Below are 21,185 nucleotides of genomic sequence, written 5' to 3'. Positions count from 1 at the left end.
GCCACAGTAAAGGTCTGGAAAGGAGAGCTTTGACTGGAATGAGCAATACTCCAAAGAGCTTCATTTATTTAACCATAAAGCATGAAGTGAAGGGACAACCCATTTAAACACTCCCATAGGTTCTAGCTAAGATTAAGGCCAGTCAGAATGATTACAACTCCAGGCAGCTAGTTCAGTAAATCAGGAATAAGTAGATTCATACAGACCAGTTATTAGTGGTTCAAATATTGACAAATTATACTTCTCAATTTCCAGAAAGAAAGAAAAAGGGATAAACTGACATTTATTGGATGCTTGTCATGTTCTAGGTACCAGGCAAGGTGTTCTTCTCCAGATAACTATGGGAGGTGATTGTTATTATTTCCATATTAAAGAAAAAAAATTCAAATTCAGGAAAGACAGTAAATTGCCCAAAGTCACACACAGTTGGTAAATGACCAAGGCCAGTAGTAAATTCCATTAATCTTTCTCCTACTCCTTTAACTTACCCCTAGAGTCATATACTTGTTTTTCCATCCTGTATCATCAAAACAGGGTCCCTACTTTGTTCGAAAGTTGGCCTGTGCTTTTGTCTCCCGCAGGCCTGTGCTTGCTGAATGCTGCTTCTTCACCCCATTCAACAAACCACTTTCCTCCCACCCACACTATCTGACCTTAACACATACATAAACACTCCACTTCCACATCCTAAAATCCTTTCCTTAATTCTTCTCCTTCTAAGTATTGCCTTATTTTGGTTTATTTTCACTTCCATGTTTCATGAAAAGAGTATTTTTCACACCCTTTTTCTACTTTACATCTCCTATCATCATGTAACTGGTAACATTCCAGTTTATGACCTATTAATTCATGGAAACTGCTCTGGGAAATGTCATATAAAACTTCATGGTCTTCAATCTAATAGACACTTCTCAGGCCTCATCCTTCTTGACTCCTTCGGGCACCTGGCCCTGTGAGCCAGTCCTTCCTCCTTGAAACCTGGCTTCCCCGAAAAGATGTTCCCAATTCTCTTCCGAAATCCACTGACTCTCTCACTTGCATCCTCAACCCCTTCGTGAATGTTGGAGCTGCTTAGGTTACCATCCTTTATTTTCTCCTGTTTTCCACTGACCTGTCCTCCCGAGCTCCTCTAATCTATGCTGTGGGCTTCAGCTGCCACCAGCAAACCTGTGTTCCTAACTGCTAAGCTCTCCTGAGTGCCAAGACTGTTTTTCCAGCTGTCTTTGGGTATCTCCAGTTGGATGGTCCAAAGATTCCTCAATAAAACATGTCCCAAATCAGTCTCCTTTAACCCCCTTCCCCCTTCAGTCTAACATTTTCCCTTTCTTGGTAAATGGCATTACCATCTGCCAGGCAGTCCATGTGGTGAGGACCTCAGAATCTGCCTTCACTGATCCCCACCTAGACTCAAAGTTCTAAAATCTATGTAGATCCAACATAGTCTTTTTCCCCCCATTTATTTTTATTCGTTGGAGGCTAATTACTTTACAATATTGTAGTGGCTTTTGCCATACATTGACATGAATCAGCCATGGGTTTATATGTGTTCTCCATCCCGATCCCCCCTCCCACCTCCCTCCCCATCCCATCCCTCTGGGTTTTCCCAGTGCACCAGCTCTGAGCACTTGTCTCATGCATCCAACCTGGGCTGGTGATCTGTTTCACCCTTGATAGTATACTTGTTTCAGTGCTGTTCTCTCAGAACATCCCACCCTTGCCTTCTCCCATAGAGTCCAAAAGTCTGTTCTGTACATCTGTGTCTCTTTTTCTGTTTTGCATATAGGGTTATCATTACCATCTTTTTAAATTCCATATATATGGGTTAGTATACTATATTGGTCGTTATCTTTCTGACTTACTTCACTCCATATAATGGGCTCCAGTTTCATCCATCTCATTAGAACTGATTCAAATGAATTCTTTTTAATGGCTGAGTAATATTCCATGGTGTATATGTACCACAGCTTCCTTATCCATTCGTCTGCTGATGGGCAACTAGGTTGCTTCCATGTCCTGGTCATTATGAACAGTCTTTGAATTAACTTCCCTTTCTCCATCACCATTGCATGCTAAGTCACTTCAGTCATGTCCACCTCTTTGCGGTCCTATGGACTGTAGTCCACCAGGCTCCTCCGTCCATGGGATTCTCCAGGCAAGAATACTGGAGTGGGTTGCCATGCACTCCTCCAGGGGGTCTTCCTGACCTAGGCATCAAGCCCACTTCTCTTACATCTGCATTCACGGGCAGGTTCTGGTAAAGAACCTAGCGCCACCTGGGAAGCCCTACAGTCCACCCCTTTATCATGTCACCTGAGTTAATGCAGCAGCCTCCCAGACGGTTTCTCTGACCCTAGTCCCTCATATTCTAACACAGTCTGCACCTGGCCACCAAACCGAACTTTGTAAAGCAAGTTCTACGCTTCTGTTTGTAAATATTCAGTGGTTCCACATGGAGTACACAGTGAGGCTTCAGTAGCCAACCAACTCTGGCCTGTTTTTCCAGCCTGAGAACTTGCCTTCACTAGTATGTATTAATTTGTCCTAAACTGCTTTATGCTTCTGTGGTTTAGCTCCTGTTACTTCTTTACTTACAATGTCCTCGTTCCTTTGGACCATCTGGTAAAATCCTAGTCATCATTCTTCAAGGCTTCCCTTCACACCTGTTGTATTCACCTTTCCCTAAACTCCCCACCCCCGCACCTTGAAGGAAGAATCATTCCCACATCTGTGTTCCCAATACATCTCATTACAGGACTAACCACAGAGCTTTCAGGCACTTGCTGACTCACTGCCCGACCATGAATTTTCAAAGGCAGAGACTGTACTATTCATCTTTGTAGTCTATTTCAGTGCTTGCATCATAGCTCAATAAATCTCTGTTAAATGAACAAATTAATAGACCTTTTCCTGTTTGCAGTATTCAGTAAGTCTGTAGCTTCATTATGATACCAACATATAAAAACAAAAGTTATATGTCAGAGAACACAAAGCAACTTTTAGTGACACATAAAGAGTTTGGATTTCTAAATAAATAGCCTTTTTATTACTTATTTTAAATAAATATTATTTAATATTTAATTAAATATTATTTAACATTTATTTAATAAATATTATTTATTATATATTTTAAAATAAATAATTTTTAAATAAATTTAAAATAGTTTTAAATTCTGATAGATGCTATTGGTGTGAACAACATATAGCTTATAATAAGGATAAATATAGCTGATGTTTTGTCAACATCATGACTACTTTCCTTAAAAAAATACTCATTTACTAAGCTGCATTATCTACTTTTTATTTGTTCATTCATTCATTCTTCTGTTCACATCATACCTCTTTCAAAAAGAACTTAAACTTAAAATTTTTAGTTTATTTCATTTATCAACATGTTCTACCTGTCCATGAATCTCTGATCTTCCTATCTAATGCAATTAGTGCCTACTGAAGGGAAAAAATTATCTAAGACCATTAAACTGGCTAATTTGAATTCTGTATTATTTCTTGAAACTGGAGATTTCTTTTCATTATTCACTGAATCAATCTCCTAACTTGAATTTTTTAAATCCAAAAAGCTAACATAGCATTTTGTGCTCCAATACTTTTTAAGAATCAGCAGACACCACATGACATCATGAAAATAAATTCTCTATTAGTGTGTTTCATACTGTTAATATTCATCCTCCTATTTTGGAATGTCATTATCTTCCTGTCAAAATGAATCCCCATGGAAACAAGCCATTTTAAGGGACAGGAAGTGCCACAGAAACCTGTGCTAACACTACAGATGTAGCCAAAGTGTTCCCTTACTGTCCTTTATGAGGACAGAACATCCCCTGCATGCAGCAGGGGGACTCACCTGGAGAGTTCTGGGGCGAGGACACAGGGGAGCCACGTGGGGACTGACAGTAGCTGGGGTGGAGTAAGGCATGTGGAGGCACATATGACATTATCTCTTCTTCAAATAAACTGGGGAAAGATGAGAAGCAAGATGCACACGTTAGCCAAAGATATGGGTAAACGCTTTGTTTCTACAATGAGTAAGTTGATCTTTCCCTTTGGCTCACTCCATCTGAGGCCCAGTTCACATCCCAAAGAAAGCATCTGTCCCCTTTCTCCTGTGGGTAATCCTGGGGACAAAATGCTAGCTGTTTGCAGCTTTTGTGAAACCTGCAGTTATTTACCCGTTTTCCCACCAACTTTGGACAACATAATTTCTACTGTGTCACTTAAATTAGTGAGTTTGAGTTTGCGTGTTCATTTGAAAATAGATTGGATTTTTGATTTTTACATTTGAGAATAAGATTCAAACACAAGAGACAATATTTATTGAGGACCCATAATAAATACACAAAGTGTGTTCTATATCTTCATTCCAAGCAAATAGAACAGGATCTTGGCCTTCAAAGAACTCAGGATTTCATTGGAGAATTAAAAGCAAAGTATAACAAAACACCTTGTAAATAATTACAACTGCTAAATAATTAGCTTTCTTATTTACTCTGACTTTATAATATTTTTCAAATGTGAGGATTTTGATCTTATTCAATCTAGTGTCTTCTTTCTGTTCCATAGTGCAGCTTTTATTTCTAATACTCTCCTAAAAGATAGTAATCAGGGATCTGAGATCTTAAAATCCTGACTTTTAATTAACTGCTATAATAAAGAAATGTACTATTGATTGTCAAATATACAAACACTTGACAAAATAGAATCAACAACCTAAGAATACTTGTGCTTGTTAACTAAGAGGTAGAAGTGGCTTTTCTTTAAAGTTAGTCAAATCTAGAAATCTGTTAAATTTGTTTTCAGAAAACACTGGGAAAAGGCAGGTTAGTCTTCAGAGATTTAAGGAAAGAACTCCTAAGGATTATAGAAATGGCTTTCAACTGAGGCGATTCTGCCCTTCCGTGCACTCTCTGAGGACACTGCACGATGTCTGAGGACATTTTTGGTTGTGGTAACTGAGAAGGGAATGCTTTTGGCATCTAATGAGTGGGGTCAGAATGCTGATAAACATCTTACAATGCACAGAAGAGTGCCCTGCAACAAAGACATATCCAGCCCGAAGTGTCAGTACTTTCAAGGCTGAAACTCTGGGCTATATTAATAGCAATACAATAACAACTTGATAGCGCTTTTCTGGTCTTCATTCATCTGCACACGTCTGCTAAACCACTATAATCCACTAGAATGAAAGCATTTTTAGATACCGTATTGTTAAGCCATCTATCCACTTTTAAACTATAAAAGTCAAAAGATTTAGAAACAGAAGCAATAAGTAACTGTATTTGTAATACCAAATTAGGCCCCAAAACAATCAATTCTCTTTCTCAATAAATCAGTAACCATTAGAATAATGTGAATTTTAAGTTGATTGCTAAGGAAAAATGCCACATAAAACAGTTGATACCACAAAGGTTTAGAAACTCACAGCAAAATTAAGAGTAGCAATTAGCACCCTCTCCTTGAACATCTATATCTGTGTCCCTTTGCTCCATGACACCTATCATTTCCTTTAAATACAACCAATATGTGGAAAACTTTCCTATCAAGAGAGAAAATGTTCTACTTGAAAAATTTAACAGAGACAGAGAACAATACAAAAAAAAACTCAATACATATCATCCAGGATTAATACATACTTACACTATTATCTTTTGCTTCAAACATACATACACACTTATAGAGGTGAATATACCTAGATATAGCTGTATCTATACATCTGTGTATGTGCATATTGTATAGGAAGTCTCTTTTGAGCCCCCCTATCATGATTTCACGATGGATGTGAGAATTGGACTAGAAAGAAAGCTGAGTGCCGAAGAATTGATGCTTTTGAACTCTGGTGTTGGAGAAGACTCTTGAGAGTCCCTTGGACTGCAAGGAGATCCAACCAGTCCATCCTAAAGGAGATCAGTCCTGGGTGTTCATTGGAAGGACTGATGCTGAAGCTGAAACTCCAATACTTTGGCCACCTGATGTGAAGAGCTGACTCATTGGAAAAGACCCTGATGCTGGGAAAGATTGAGGGCAGGAAGAGAAGGGGATAACAGAGGATTAGATGGTTGGATGGCATCATTGACTCGTTGGACATGGGTTTGGGTGGATTCCGGGAGTTGGTGATGGACAGGGAGGCCTGGCGTGCTGCGGTTCATGGGGTCACAAGGAGTCGGACACGACCGAGTGACTGAACTGAACTGATGATGATTTTAACATATCCTTCCACAATTTTAACTTTTCAACATATATATACAGGAACAACATATAGCTTTGCCTTATGTGCTGCTAGAAATTATATAAATGATTTATAAGCTTATTACATTCTTAAACTTTTTTACTCAACAATATATTTCTGATATCCATCTGTGTTTCTATATAAGGGACTTACTTTACTACTTTCACCTGCCATGTAATATACAGTCCATTCTATGAATGTTTGTGCATGTGTACTCAGGCCCTTCTGTCGTATTCGACTCTTTGTGATGCTATGGACAGTAGCCCACCAAGCTTCTCCATCCATGGGGTTCTTCAGGCAAGAATACTGGAGTGGGTTGCTGTGTCCTCCTCCAGGGGATCTTCCTGACTCTGGGATCAAACCCCCATCTCGTGTGGCTCCTGCATAGCAGGCGGATTCTTTACCGCTGTGCCACCAGGGAAGCCCTATCTATGAATGTATCCGTTTACTTATCCATAACTTTCTTGACAAATGCTGACTTTTCCCCCAACTGTGTGCTTTTATCAATAATGGTGCAAGGATTATATTGTATGTATTATCTTGTATACACATAATAGAGTTTCTTAGTATACATATGGTATATATCTAAAAGCAGAGTTCGCTCAGTCATTAGTGTAGGTTTTCTATCCGTACAAGATACTGTCAAATTGTTCTTTGAAAAGATTGTAGAACTGCAATACCACCAAATACAGACAATATGGAGTTCCCATTTCTCACCTGGTATTATCAGACTTTTTTATTTTTTCAACTGAATAACATGAAATAGTGTCTCATTATTTGAAATTGCATTTTATGATTACTATCATCTTTCCATGAGTTTACTGGCTATTCATGCTTCGATTCTTTTGAAATGCCTTTTTATATCCTTTATTTATTTTTCTTTTGGGTTATTTTCTTTCAAATTGATTTAAAAGCCTGCTTTATGTATTCATGATATCTTTGTTTTATATCTGGCAAACATAGTCTTCTAGTTTGTTGCCTTTCTTTATGTCTTTATGTGTGATGTCTTCCACTACATAAATTAACAATTCCAATGTAGCCAAATTTATCAATCATTTCCTATGTAAGCTCTGTACACTTTTTATAATTTAACAGAATATATGAAATAGAATGCATGCTAAGTTGCTTCAGTCATGTCTGACTCTTTTATGACCCCATGGACTGTAGCCCACCAGGCTCCTCTGTCCATGAGATTCTCCAGGTAAGAACTGGAGTGAGTTGCCATTTCCTCCTCCAGGGGATCTTCCGGGTGCAGGGAGCAAGCCCATGCCCCTTATGTCTCCTGCACTGGCAGGCAGGTTCTTTACCACTAGTGCCAAAATAGAATAACCAATAACAGATACAGAAAAGTTATCTTAAAAGTCTTAAGTTTATAATAGCTATATTGGAAAACAACTTTCCATGGGTTTATTTTGAAATGAATAATTTCCTGGAGCTGTATCATCTCTATATTGCAGCTTGCTGATATTCAAGTCCATTTGTATCAGGCCTGCCTTTCCTTTTTAAGAAACAGACAATGTGTATAGGTAAAAAAAAATAAATCAGATACAAGGATATAAAGTACAGCACAGAAAATTTGGCCAATATTTTTATAATAATTTTAAATGGAATACAATAAATGAAAACATTGAATCATTGCATTGTACACCTAAAACTAATATAGTTTTGTAAAAATCAATTATGGGCTTCCCTTAGTGGCTCAGTGGTAAAGAATATGCCTGCAATGCAGGAGTTGCAGGAGACAGGGTTCCGATCCCTGGGTTGAAAAGATGCCCTGGAGAAGGGCATGGCAACCCACCCCAGTATTCCTGCCTAAAGAATCCCATGGACGCAGGAACATGGAGGGCCACAGTCCATAGGGTCACAGAGGGTAGGACACAACTGAAGCAACTCAGCACGCACGCACACAAATCAATTATATGTTAATAAAAACATTTTTATTAAAAAATAATTCATGTTCTACAATGTTTACCCAAGAAAATATTTTTAAATAGAAAGAACAAATAGACAAAGTATAAAAAGAGACATAGAGACTCCATCTATGTAATGAACAAACCCACTGCCTGAGTTTATAGTTACTGATGGGAATGACTCAAACTCCAAAGCAAAATAAAAAATAAAGAAATGAGAGTATCCCAAAATGTTTCAATAATCATTAAATATTATTTATTAAGCATGCACATACAGTGTAAAATTATTTATTTGCTAATCCAAATGAAGTAAAAGTCTAGAATTAAATATCATTTATCATGTGTATGTAATAATTATAAAGCTATTAATATGTATGTAAATTTCTCATGTTTCTCCAAAGGCTCATTAACTTCAGAAAACATGTCTATTTTCCTAAAGGTGAAAAATGTAGTCTTTTTCTGTATACAAATCAGTTTTCAAGTATTTTAAAATTCAACCACATAACACATAGAAACTCATGCAAATTATAGTGCTTACTAACATACAAACATTATAGACTATATTGTAAGTCAAACTATTTAGGACTATATCATTAAAGGTTACTTAACCAAGAGAAGGTATACAATAATTGTGATTTCTGTCTTGTAATCATTTTTGTTTTTACTAATTCCAACAGTAGAATTCTTTAAATAGAAAACCACAGACTTCTAGAATGAATCAAAAGAGTCCTATCTCAGCCAGAATTCTGTAATAAAACTTACTATTTTATCAACAACCAAACTATGGTAAAAACATCATATTCCACATTAATTGACCAAGAATCTTCATGAATATCTAGCATGCTACATCCTGCCTTCAGAACTGCCTAAACACCATAGTTGAGGGTTAGCATCTAGCCTGAGAAGTGACCCCTACCCACCAATTAGGTCATGTTCAGGATAAAATGAAGGAAGATATCCATGAAAAATGGTTATATCCCTTTGAGTTATGTTCCAACGGCAGAGTAAAAGAAAATGACTTTTTGGCTTTAGTTTTACAAATACGGCAGCAATCAAGCCTGCAGTGTAAATGGTTAGAGTTAAGGTTCTCATGAATAATATGAACGAGACTAGTACTACTTTGGAATAAATAAAACATTGCTTGATAATGGCCCAGCATGACTTCCCTTTAATTCTATGGAGATTATAATAGTGGGTGTCCCAACCACTAGGTAGAACAAAATATTATTTTACTCTGGTCTCCCACATTTGAAAAATAATCAAAACTGAAAAAGTTTCTTAAAAACGTGCCGGTTTCCATTCTAAACTACCCTAAAGTTCAAAACCAAAGCCCATCTAACCATTAAAAAAGAAAATATAATTAGTCAGTTTTTATGAAAGTCTATCAAGTTGGCAGTGAGTACCAGTGACCAAATTTCAACTTTCTTCTCTGATTTCCCAAACTTAAATGCTCAAAGCCATAAAGTAAATAAATAACTTCAAATCAGCAAAAGGGGACAAAACACATTCTGAGAAAAAAATTTTGGATGAAAATACAAATACAACCTCTCTTTTACTCTCATGCGGTAAGCTAGGTATAACCTTCTGCCTTATTCTGTGACGGGACATTCTACTCTTTGGTATCTTTCCCTTTCCCAATACTGCATCCTCTGCCAGCAGGGCAAAACAAAAATCAAGCTGATTCCAGTGATGAGAAATGAAATCTGAAATGACTTATCACTAAATCAGTATTCTGCATCTTCATCATGAGTATTCCACAAGTCTTTTAGAATAAAAGAAAAGCACTTACTGGCTGCCATTACTGGCTGCCAATACCAGCACATGATTTTGTAAAGTGCTCCAGAATGCCTGATGACAGGCGATTTCCCACTTTGAGAAGGCATTACATACCTCAGCAGCATGACAAGGTCTGCATCACTTGAAAGACGCACCAATCCTGGAGTCCCTTCAGTCCGGATAAATTGGATCTTCTCCCTATTCAAGCAAATAAAGAACTCAAACATGTGTAGTAAACGTTGGCGACATGATTCAGTACTTAAGGCACCATTTTTTTAAAAAAGAATGGTCACCACATTTTTTGGTACCTATTATGTGGTAGCTACTGTGCCCTAGGAATACACATCCAAGTAAAACGTGGTCCTTGTCATCAAGGAGGACCCTCATGAGCATCAACATCACCCATTTCTAACAATGATAAAAAAATATTTTATTGCTCTCATCTTTTGCTACTCAAATACTACTATAGGTAGCAGCACCGTCCACCCAATAAAATTCAGTCTCTGCTTTGAGTTAAAGCCTTGCTGTGGGCTTGACTATAAGTAACAGTCTGGACCATTCAGATTGATTCCTTGTTATTACAAATAGGATATTCATTTATTTTCCTGAGGATATGCCTCTACATTATACATGATGAGCACATTTCTACTTGGAAGGAGGTACTATCTGTAAATTATATATTCAGTATAAAAGCATGTGGCTCTTTGAAATAACTGAAACCTAAAACATCTTCAGGTTCTACAGTTGGTGACTATATGTACACTTGTGCAAATATGTATATACCTATATGTACACATACCAAACACAATTTTGGACCATTATTTATTATAGATATATGTGATAACACCAGCATTCACTTGTTTGAAGAGTCACTGTTTTGTTAATCTCAATTCTTTATATGAATATAAATTTAATAAAATATTTTTGGTTGTTTCTGCTCATTTACATTATGCCATTTCAAAGCACACCATATCAATTTTGATAAGAAGACAAAAAATAAGAATATAAACTAGGGTACTGAAAGCATTGCTTTTGATACACAATTACACAAATTGTAATCAACACAAATACACAATTTTACTCTAAGTGCTAAATGACAATATATTCTGATTTCTGTATACTATGAAATAAAGTATCAATATCTGATGTAAGTATTTGTTGAGATTTAGTTATTTTCTATAGACTATCTTGTTTTCCTATTTGGTAGTTTCATAAAGTTATAATCAATTTTTATAATCTGAAATTTCAAATTCTAATTTACCTGTAGGCTTGAAAGTAATGAGGTGAAAGACAAGGTTCACCTGTTGAGATGAAAAATTCCTAATGTGTGCTCTTAGCCACATAGCTTACTGGGAATGATAAACTGAGTATCAGTCAGTTCAGTTCAGTTCAGTTCAGCTCACTTCAGTCAGTCGTGTCCGACTCTTTGTGACCCCATGAATCGTAGCACGCAGGGACTCCCTGCCCATCACCAACTCACAGAGTTTACTCAAACTCATGTCCATCGAGTCAGTGATGCCATCCAGCCATCTCATCCTCTGTCATCCCGTTCTCCTCCCACCCCCAATCCCTCCCAGCATCAGGGTCTTTTCCAATGAGTCAGCTCTTCTCATCAGGTGGCCTAAGTATTGGAGTTTCAGCTTCAGCATCAGTCCTTCCAATGAACACCCAGGACTGATCTCCTTTAGGATGGACTAGTTGGGTCTCCTTGCAGTTCAAGGGACTCTCAAGAGTCTTCTCCAACACCACAGTTCAAAAGCATCAATTCTTTGGCACTCAGCTTTCTTCACTGTCCAACTCTCACATCCATACATGACCACTAGAAAAACCATAGCCTTGACTAGACGGACCTTTGTTGGCGAAGTAACGTCTCTGCTTTTTAATATGCTATCTAGGTTGGTCATAACTTTCCTTCCAGGGAGTAAGTGTCTTTTAGTTTCATGGCTGCAATCATCATCTGCAGTGATTTTGGAGCCCCCAAAATAAAGTCTGGCACTGTTTCCACTGTTTCCCCATGTATTTCCCATGAAGTGATGAGACCAGATGCCATGATCTTAGTTTTCTGAATGTTGACCTTTAAAGCCAACTTTTTCACTCTCCTCTTTCACTTTCATCATGAGGCTTTTTAGTAACTTTTCACTTTCTGCATAAGGGTGGTGTCATCTGCATATCTGAGGTTATTGATATTTCTCCCAGCAATCTTGATTCCAGCTTGTGCTTCTTCCAGCCAGCGTTTCTCATGATGTACACTGCATATAAGTTAAATAAGCAGGGTGACAATATACAGCCTTGACCTACTCCTTTTCCTATTTGGAACCAATCTGTTGTTCCATGTCCAGTTCTAACTGTTGCTTTCTGACCTGCATACAGGTTTCTCAAGAGGCAGGTCAGGTGGTCTGATATTCCAATCTCTTTCAGAATTTTTCACAGTTTACTGTGATCCACACATTCAAAGGCTTTGGCATAGTCAGTAAAGCAGAAATAGATGTTTTTCTGGAACTCTCATGCTTTTTCGATGATCTAGCAGATGTTGGCAATTTGATCTCTGGTTCCTCTGCCTTTTCTAAAACCAGCTTGAACATCTGGAAGTTCACAGTTCACATATTGCTGAAGCCTGGCTTGGAGAAGTTTGAGCATTACTTTACTAGTGTGTGAGATGAGTGCAATTGTGCGGTAGTTTGAGCATTCTTTGGCATTGCCTTTCTTTGGGTTTGGAATGAAAACTGACCTTTCCCAGTCCTGTGGCCACTGCTGAGTTTTCCAAATTTGCTGACATATTGAGTGCAGCACTTTCACAGCATCATCTTTCAGGATTTGAAAGAGCTTAACTGGAATTCCATCACCTCTACTAGCTTTGTTCATAGTGATGCTTTCTAAGGCCCACCTGACTTCACATTCCAGGATGTCTGGCTCTAGGTGAGTGATCACACCATAGTGATTATCTGGGTCGTGAAGATCTTTTTTGTACAGTCCTTCTGTGTATTCTTGCCACCTCTTCTTAATATCTTCTGCTTCTATTAGATCCATACAATTTCTGCCCTTTATCGAACCCTTCTTTGCATGAAATGTTCCCTTGGTATCTTTAATTTTCTTGAAGAGATCTCTAGTCTTTCCCATTCTGTTGTTTTCCTCTATTTCTTTTCATTGATCACTGAGGAAGGCTTTCTTATCTCTCCTTGCTATTCTTTGGAACTCTACATTCAAATGGGTATATCTTTCCTTTCCTCCTTTGCTTTTTGCTTCTCTTCTTTTCACAGCTATTTGTAAGGCCTCCTCAGACAACCATTTTGCCTTTTTGCATTTCATTTCCATGGGGATGGTCTTGATCCCTGTTCCTGTACAATGTCACGAATCTCTGTCCATAGTTCCTCAGGCACTCTGTCTATCAGATCTAGTCCCTTAAATCTATTTCTCACTTTCACTGTATAGTCATAAGGGATTTGATTTAGGTCATACCTGAATGGTCTATCGGTTTTTCCTACTTTCTTCAATTTAAGTTTGAATTTGGCAATAAGGAGTTCATGATCTGAGCCACAGTCAGCTCCCAGTCTTGTTTTTGCTGACTGTATAGAGCTTCTCCATCTTTGGCTGCAAAGAATATAATCAGTCTGATTTCGGTGTTGACCATCTGGTGATGTCCATGTGTAAAGACGTCTCTTGTGTTGTTAGAAGAGGGTGTTTGCTATGACCAGTGGTTCTCTTGGCAAAACTCTATTAGCCTTTGCCCTGCTTCATTCCGTACTCCACGGCCAAATTTGCCTGCTACTCCAGGTGTTTCTTGACTTCCTACTTTTGCATTCCAGTCCCCTATAATGAAAGGGACATCTTTTTTGGGTGTTAGTTCTAAAAGGTCTTGTAGGTCTTCATAGAACCGTTCAACTTCAGCTTCTTCAGTGTTACTGGTTGGGGCATAGACTTGGATTATCGTGATATTGAATGGTTTGCCTTGGAAACAAACAGATATCATTTTTCCATTTTTGAGATTGCATCCAAGTATTGCATTTCGGACTCTTTTGTTGACCATGATGGCTACTCCATTTCTTCTAAGGGATTCCTGCCCACAGTAGTAGATATAATGGTCATCTGAGTTATTTTTTTTTTTTTCTTTTATTTATTTATTTATTTATTTTTTCCAGTGGGTTTTGTCATACATTGATATGAATCACAGTATGGTACTGGCACAAAGACAGAAATATAGATCAATGGAACAGAATAGAAAGCCCAGAGATAAATCCACGAACCTATGGACACCTTATCTTTGACAAAGGAGGCAAGGATATACAATGGAAAAAAGACAAGCTCTTTAACAAGTGGTGCTGGGAAAACTGGTCAACCACTTGTAAAAGAATGAAACTAGAACACTTTCTAACACCATACACAAAAATAAACTCAAAATGGATTAAAGATCTAAATGTAAGACCAGAAACTATAAAACTCCTAGAGGAGAACATAGGCAAAACACTCTCCGACATAAATCATCTGAGTTAAATTCACCCATTCCAGTCCATTTTAGTTCGCTGATTCCCAGAATGTTGACATTCACTCTTGCCATCTCCTGTTTGACCACTTCCAATTTGCCCTGATTCATGGACCTAACATTCCAGGTTCCTATGCAATATTGCTCTTTATAGCATCGGACCTTGCTTCTATCACCAGTTACATCCACAACTGGGTATTGTTTTTGCTTTGGCTCCATCCCTTCATTCTTTCTGGAGTTATTTCTCCACTGATCTCCAGTAGCATATTGGGCACCTACCAACCTGGGGAGTTCCTCTTTCAGTATCCTACCATTTTGCCTTTTCAGACTGTTCATGGGGTTCTCAAGGCAAGAGTACTGAAGTGATTTGCCATTCCCTTCTCCAGTGGACCACATTCTGTCAGACCTCTCCACCATATCCCGACCGTCTTGGGTGGCCCCACACGGCATGGCTTAGTTTCATTGAGTTAGACAAAACTGTGGTCCTCTGGTCAGATTGGCTATGTAAGGAGCAGCGGCTGCGCTTTGCTGGAGCAGCCGTGAAGAGATACCACACGTCCAAGCTAAGAGAAACCCAAGTAAGATGGTAGGTGTTGCGAGAGGGCATCAAAGGGCAGGCACACTGAAACCATAATCACAGAAAACTGAGTTTAGTCCTAGGCTTCTTCTGCTTAGATCCATTTTACATAATGTGTTAGTACATGAACCACCTAATCTTTGATATTTTCAACTTTTCTACCTTTTATTGCCAGATAAAAGGTAGATAAATACCTATGTTTTACATAATTTTACATAATGTTACATTACAGCCATATTATATATACTATATAGCAGCTAGCTACTGGAAACACAGATATAGATGAATGGTATATAGATGAATGGTAGGCATACATATAAAGGAACTACCAGAAAAGAAAAGCCAGCCTCTCCTCTCTGCTCATGGTTATTTCAGTCTGAAGTCTCAAACCAAGCAGAACATTGTGCCTCAAGTGTTATAATCTTATGTCTGAGGCACATGATGGAAACCAAGGCCCATTATCAGGTAAGTGGTTTTTTGATAAGAGATATAAAAGTTGGTTTAAAGAAAGCTAAATCAGAAAAAAATTATCTTGGGAAAAAATGAACTTGACCAAAGAAGTACTGTTACAAGGGTGACTAACAGTATGTTGTGATCTTGAAGAAACAAAAGCTACCTCTAGCTTATCACCACAATGGACTCGGCAAACAATAAAAGCAGAAAACAAACAGGCTGAACTCTCTCTTCCACTCATCTAACTGGAACCACACGGAACGGGTTGAGTGATGAAAACGATAGCCTGCTCTTGACTGAGGCTGCGTGGATCACATGATATTCTGTGGATAAGGAAGAGACCATAGCTTCCTGAGTCAGAAGGATGACAGGATGAGGGAAAGAAAGGGACAGACAATGCAGGAAATATGCCAACTGGGAAACTTCTCATCACGTTCCAGATATTAACTATGAGGCAGTGAAGACAACTGGCCTGATTCTTTAGGCCGGAACATACAGAGGTGTGGCTTCCCTGGAGGCTCAGACAGTAAAGAATCTGACTGCAATGTGGGAGACCTGGGTTTGATCCCTGGGTTGGGAAGATCCCCTGGAGAAGGAAATGGTAACCCACTCCAGTATACTTGCCTGGAGAACCCCATGGACAGAGGAGCCTGGCGGGCTACGGTTCAAGGGGTTGCAAGGAGTTGGACATGACTGAGTGACTAAGAACATACCGGAGGCAGGCTAAGACTAGTTCTCTACAGGGCCAGCTAATTTATCACAATGACAAGAGATGGGTCATACGCTTCCAGGAACAAGGCACCGAGACATGTTATCTGATATATATCATATCACTGTTGTTGTTGTTCAGTCGCCAAGTCATGTCCGACTCTTTGCGATCCCATGGACGGCAGCACCAGGCTTCCCTGTCCTTCACCATCTCCCAGAGTTTGCCCAAATTCATGTCAACATTCATTCATTCAGCAAACAATTTCGAGTACCTACTACGTGCTAGGCATTGTATCACATACCGGGAATCAAATAGGGTACAAGACACTGCCCCTTTCTCAAAGAGTTCATGGTGCAGTGGAAGAGAGTCCATGGGCAATGCCAGCATGACATGAATATATTTAAGTTATTCCATTCATTTAACTGAGCCCTGTTTAGGCTTTATGCCCACTCCTCTTCTATTAAGTCCTTCAAAGAGTTCTTTCATGTAAAAACAAAGAAGGCATTGGTTTACTGACTGTCAAGAAAGAAGATCAAGGCTGAGGAAGAGAAAAAAGTGGGTAGTTATCCTCAGAAATATCACCAATCTTTCCTGGTGGGAGGAAAAATGGGAACTATTCCTTGGTTATCAGGTATTTGCCCAATATTCTTTAGTCTAGCATTTCTTAAACTGGCATCATTGCCTACTAGAAATCTGCAGATATAATCTTGAATACTAGGAGAATTTTTAAATGCTGTGTTTCCACTTTGATGATTAAAACTGCTAATATGAGATAAGCATATTTTGGACAAGCTGGATGACATTTATGACTAAATATTACAAAGTGACATCAACTCCCATGTTTGCATTTACAAGACACTTGTTGCCAAGTGATCAGAGGTGAACTTTTAGAGTGTTGATGAGCAGGGCTTGATGTTAAATATGATAACTGTACCTGTCTGCTACTAACACGCAATTCTTTCACCATTTAAAAAGACAAAACTTTTCTTTGGCAGTATTAAATTGCAAATCAAATGATCATGATGAAATAAGGCAAGGTAATGTATATGTAAATTGCCACAGGCTAAAGAGAAAACAAAATAAATGGACTTAAAAATGCTAAATAAAGCATAAAAGATGCTATGGATTTTTCTAAGAACAAAAGTTTTTAAATAGTTTATAAGTAGAAAAATGGCAGTAGAATCATCACAGAATATGTTTAATGATATATTTTTCTTCAGTATTGTACTAGGGGGTACATTATTAAGTGAAGTGGCTCATCACATTGATGAAAGTAAGCTATTTGTTAAGCAAGAAAAATTATGATCAAGATAATGCCACAGATGCATGTCACAGACCATTAAACACAAAAATCAAAAGAATCAAGTCAAATACAAGTGAAACAAAAAGCACAAATACATCTTTCCACTGACACTGGTCTCAACATTGGTGATTTGGCTTCTGTAAAACAAAATCTTCTTGCAATATCATTAATTCAAATTTTTTTTGTGTTTGTTTTTACTTAATTTATATTTCTTTTGGTTTTATAGCTTATTAAGCTATAAGGTTATGGAGTCTATACATATTTTATATTTGTACACATTTTACATTTCACTAAATACATATGGTTGAAAATCACTATTGTAGATCTGAAATGTTTGTTTTCCTTTTAGGATGGAAAATAACAGATTGGATCCTAAAAAATTTCCATGAGTCCACCCAGTGTCTGAAATAATCATAACAAGTTTGAGAAATATTGTTGAAGATTCACATGACTCTGATTAGAAGGACTTTTGAAAGTTACATTAACATATTTACTCAAGTTTATTTTATAAATTTATAGAGTTAGAAGAAATCTGTGGTAATCCTCTAATTTCTTTATTGCCTTCACCTTAATGAAGAAATTCTATTCAATTTTAGTGGTTTATAATGAGAATTAAGATTATATTTGGCTTCCCTGGTGGCTCGGTGGTAAAGAATCTGCCTGCAATACAGGAGATACAGGTTCGATCCCTGGGTTGGGAAGATCCCCTGGAGGAGGAAACAGCAACCCACTCCAGCATCCTTGCCTGGAAAAATCCCATGGACAGAGCAGCCTGGTGGGCTACAGTCTATGGGGTTGCAAAGAGTCAGACACGGCTGAGTGACTGAGCACGCAAGATTATATTCAAAGAACATTTTATCATTTGACCGTTTCCTCATGGGCATGTTGCTCACTGTACCCTTTACAACACACTCTAGCACTTCCTCCAGCAGCGTACTTCCTCACACAGCCACTCAGATATGACTTCAGTTCCTCTTGAATCGTGGGATTCTGCAGGGCAAAAGCCCTTCCCCCTTTATCTCTGTGCCTTCCAGTACCCAGCACGATGCTGTGCAGATAAGAAGGGCTTAGTCAAACCAAACCAGGCGGATGATCAGTTAACATCAAAAAAATTTGGCTCCCAACAAATTTTCCTGAGTCCATTCAGTATTTGGAATAATCTTATCTTTAGAGCATTTTTTGTTGTGGTGGAGAAAAGAGAACCAGAAAGCTAACACTATTTACTAAAACAGAACCTACTGCAGGAAGGACAAAGACAGGTAAAGACAACTTCTTCATAAGAAAACACAACTGTTACATAGCTAAGAGATTCATACGGATACTAGACTATATACATTGTGACATCTCAGGAAAAAGTTGCTGGCTATCACTGTCTCTCAGATGCCTGTCAAATTCAGACCTTGGTAACCACTTCCTCCCAATGAGTAGAATCACCCCACAAGATCATCTCAAGCAGAAGATCATCTGAGGACAAGGAACATAGTCTCAAGACCGGAATTCCCACAGAAAATAGCCTCACTGAAACCAACCAACATTTTGGTGAAGTTAAAGCAGGGCACGTGATCAGACACAATCAGAAGCACCAATGCCTCTAAACCACAACACTCTCTTGATTTCAGACTCTGAACACATGTTTCCTATATGATGTTGTTGCCCAGCTGTGTCTGACTCTTTGCGACCCCATGGACTGCAGCATGCCAGGCCTCTCTGTCCCTCACCATCTCCTGAAGTTTGCCCAAGTTCATGTCCATTGCATCGGTGATGCCATCCAGCCATCTCATCCTCTGACACCCTCTTCTTCTGTAAACAGAAGGTTCCTGTATAGTTTAGTAAACCTTCAAAAATATACACGTTGTGAAAAATTGCCTCAGGGCAATTTTAGAGAAATCCCCATGACTTTTCTGATGGAGTAATGTCAAGAAAGGAAAATCAGTACTAATGATTCATATTTCTGATTACAGTCATAGGGCATGGTCTGGCTTGAGGTAAGAATCAAGCAGTAGAAAGGTCAACTTTTCTTTCTACTTCCCATTACATAGGTAAGGTTTGAAAATACAGATCCATTACTATCTCATAATGGTTATGGACACACACAGGTGAAATCAATTAGTCATATATTTAGAAGCAATATTTGTTGTAAGTGGATATAAATCAGCTCTGTGCTAAGAATTCAGAGAGTTACTTCACTCTCTCTCTGCTTGTTTTCTCATCTTGAAATAAGCATAGTTACAGTATTTGCCTCATAGGTTGGTGGAAAGGATTCAATGAACAAACGCAAATAAAATGCTTAGCACAGAACTATTATATAGTAGCATGCAAAAATCTCAAAATATTGAGCATATTATCAGATAGGTCTCATAATTATTTATTCCTTTTTCAACAGACAGAATGATCTATCGAAAATAGAGCCAAATTAGATGTCTGGTCATATATTTCTTTTTCTGCTTCTATTGTTGGCAAGTTGTTTTAATCCTGGCATTTATCTTGGTTAATTCCACAAATACCTATTGAGTACTTCTATGATATGCACTAGATAAGACCCTGGCCTCTCTGTAGTACTGAAATAATGCTGTGAGGACCAAAGAGATAATACAAGAGAGGGTTTTAAACCCTCTCTTTAAACCCAAAGAGAAGGGTTTAAAATCCTCAAAACTTAACAGATAATGGGAAACATTATTCTCAGTAAAGCAAAATAAAGCAAAACTATTTTAACGCTAAAAAAAGGAATTTAGTTATTACATGCAAAAAACATGTGGCTAAAAGACACTTTAATCAGGCATTCTTAAAAGCTTGTACCTTAAGTCCATCATTATTCTGAAGAATTAATATCTAGGTTATGCTAAAATGTATAGCTAGAGGTTTATGTTTTCTTATGAATTATAATAATTTATTATGTATTTGATACAAGTGTTTTAACTGAAAAGATATTCAGGAATTGAAACTATATTATATAGGCATGTATTTTATTTAAAAATAAATATGTATTAAAAAAAATGGGTTACAATATAACCCATTAACGTTAGAATGGACAAGTCTGTTAAACGGTATGTAAAGGGGCAGACAAGGATACAGCAGCATTTTTTAAACAATGATATAAAATGTCAAGGTAAACGAAAAAAATAACTTGAGACACCAATTTCCAGAAAATCGTACTATAAAATTGTACTAGCAGTTTTCTAGATTTGGCAGTCATTATTTAGAAAACTATTAAAAAAAAAGTCCACTCATAACAGAAATGAAAACATAAAATACTTTTGGAAAACCTAGACACAAAACTTTCAGTGCCTACATAAATAAATAAATAAGAAAACTGTATTGCAAGAAATGCAAAGGTTGAATGCATGAAAAGTTATACCTGTAGAAGAAAAAATGGAAGACTGTAAATATGTTAATCATATGCAAAGTAACAAACTTTTTAAAAATTTCCATCAAAATCCCAATGTAATTTTAAAGTTAATAACATTATTCAAAATTTCATCTTAATACTCAAAATAATGCTATGTGCTAGAGAATTTTAGCCAAGTTTTTAAAATAAATAATTGTTATGCTACCACGTCCTGGGATCTAAAGTAATTATTGGAATATACAAAGAAATATAAATTGATTTATTATAAAGAGGGATTCAGTATCTTTATATATGTGATTTTGTATACTGGAAATGTAGTTACTTACCCCTTTGAGGTAAATAATTTTAGAGGCTATCATTAAGTTCCAAATATACTGCTATGAAATTGATTAATTT

At 37.6% G+C, this 21,185-nt stretch overlaps 1 protein-coding gene across 1 annotated transcript in view; it reads right to left on the bottom strand.

Moving 5' to 3' along the window:
* The window catches only part of HECW2 (HECT, C2 and WW domain containing E3 ubiquitin protein ligase 2), a 417,314-nt gene that overhangs the window by 52,718 nt on the left and 343,411 nt on the right, over window positions 1–21,185 (bottom strand). The window contains exons 18-19 of the mRNA XM_061149100.1: window positions 10,039–10,122; window positions 3,860–3,969 (exon numbers count right to left, since the gene is read on the bottom strand). Coding sequence (XP_061005083.1) covers window positions 3,860–3,969; window positions 10,039–10,122 — 194 coding nt within the window. The remainder of the gene's footprint in view (window positions 1–3,859; window positions 3,970–10,038; window positions 10,123–21,185) is intronic.

The sequence above is a fragment of the Dama dama genome, chromosome 8 (genome assembly GCF_033118175.1).
Source record: "Dama dama isolate Ldn47 chromosome 8, ASM3311817v1, whole genome shotgun sequence".
In the NCBI taxonomy this organism is placed as follows: domain Eukaryota; kingdom Metazoa; phylum Chordata; class Mammalia; order Artiodactyla; family Cervidae; genus Dama; species Dama dama.
This window is presented reverse-complemented; position numbering and strand designations above follow the sequence as displayed.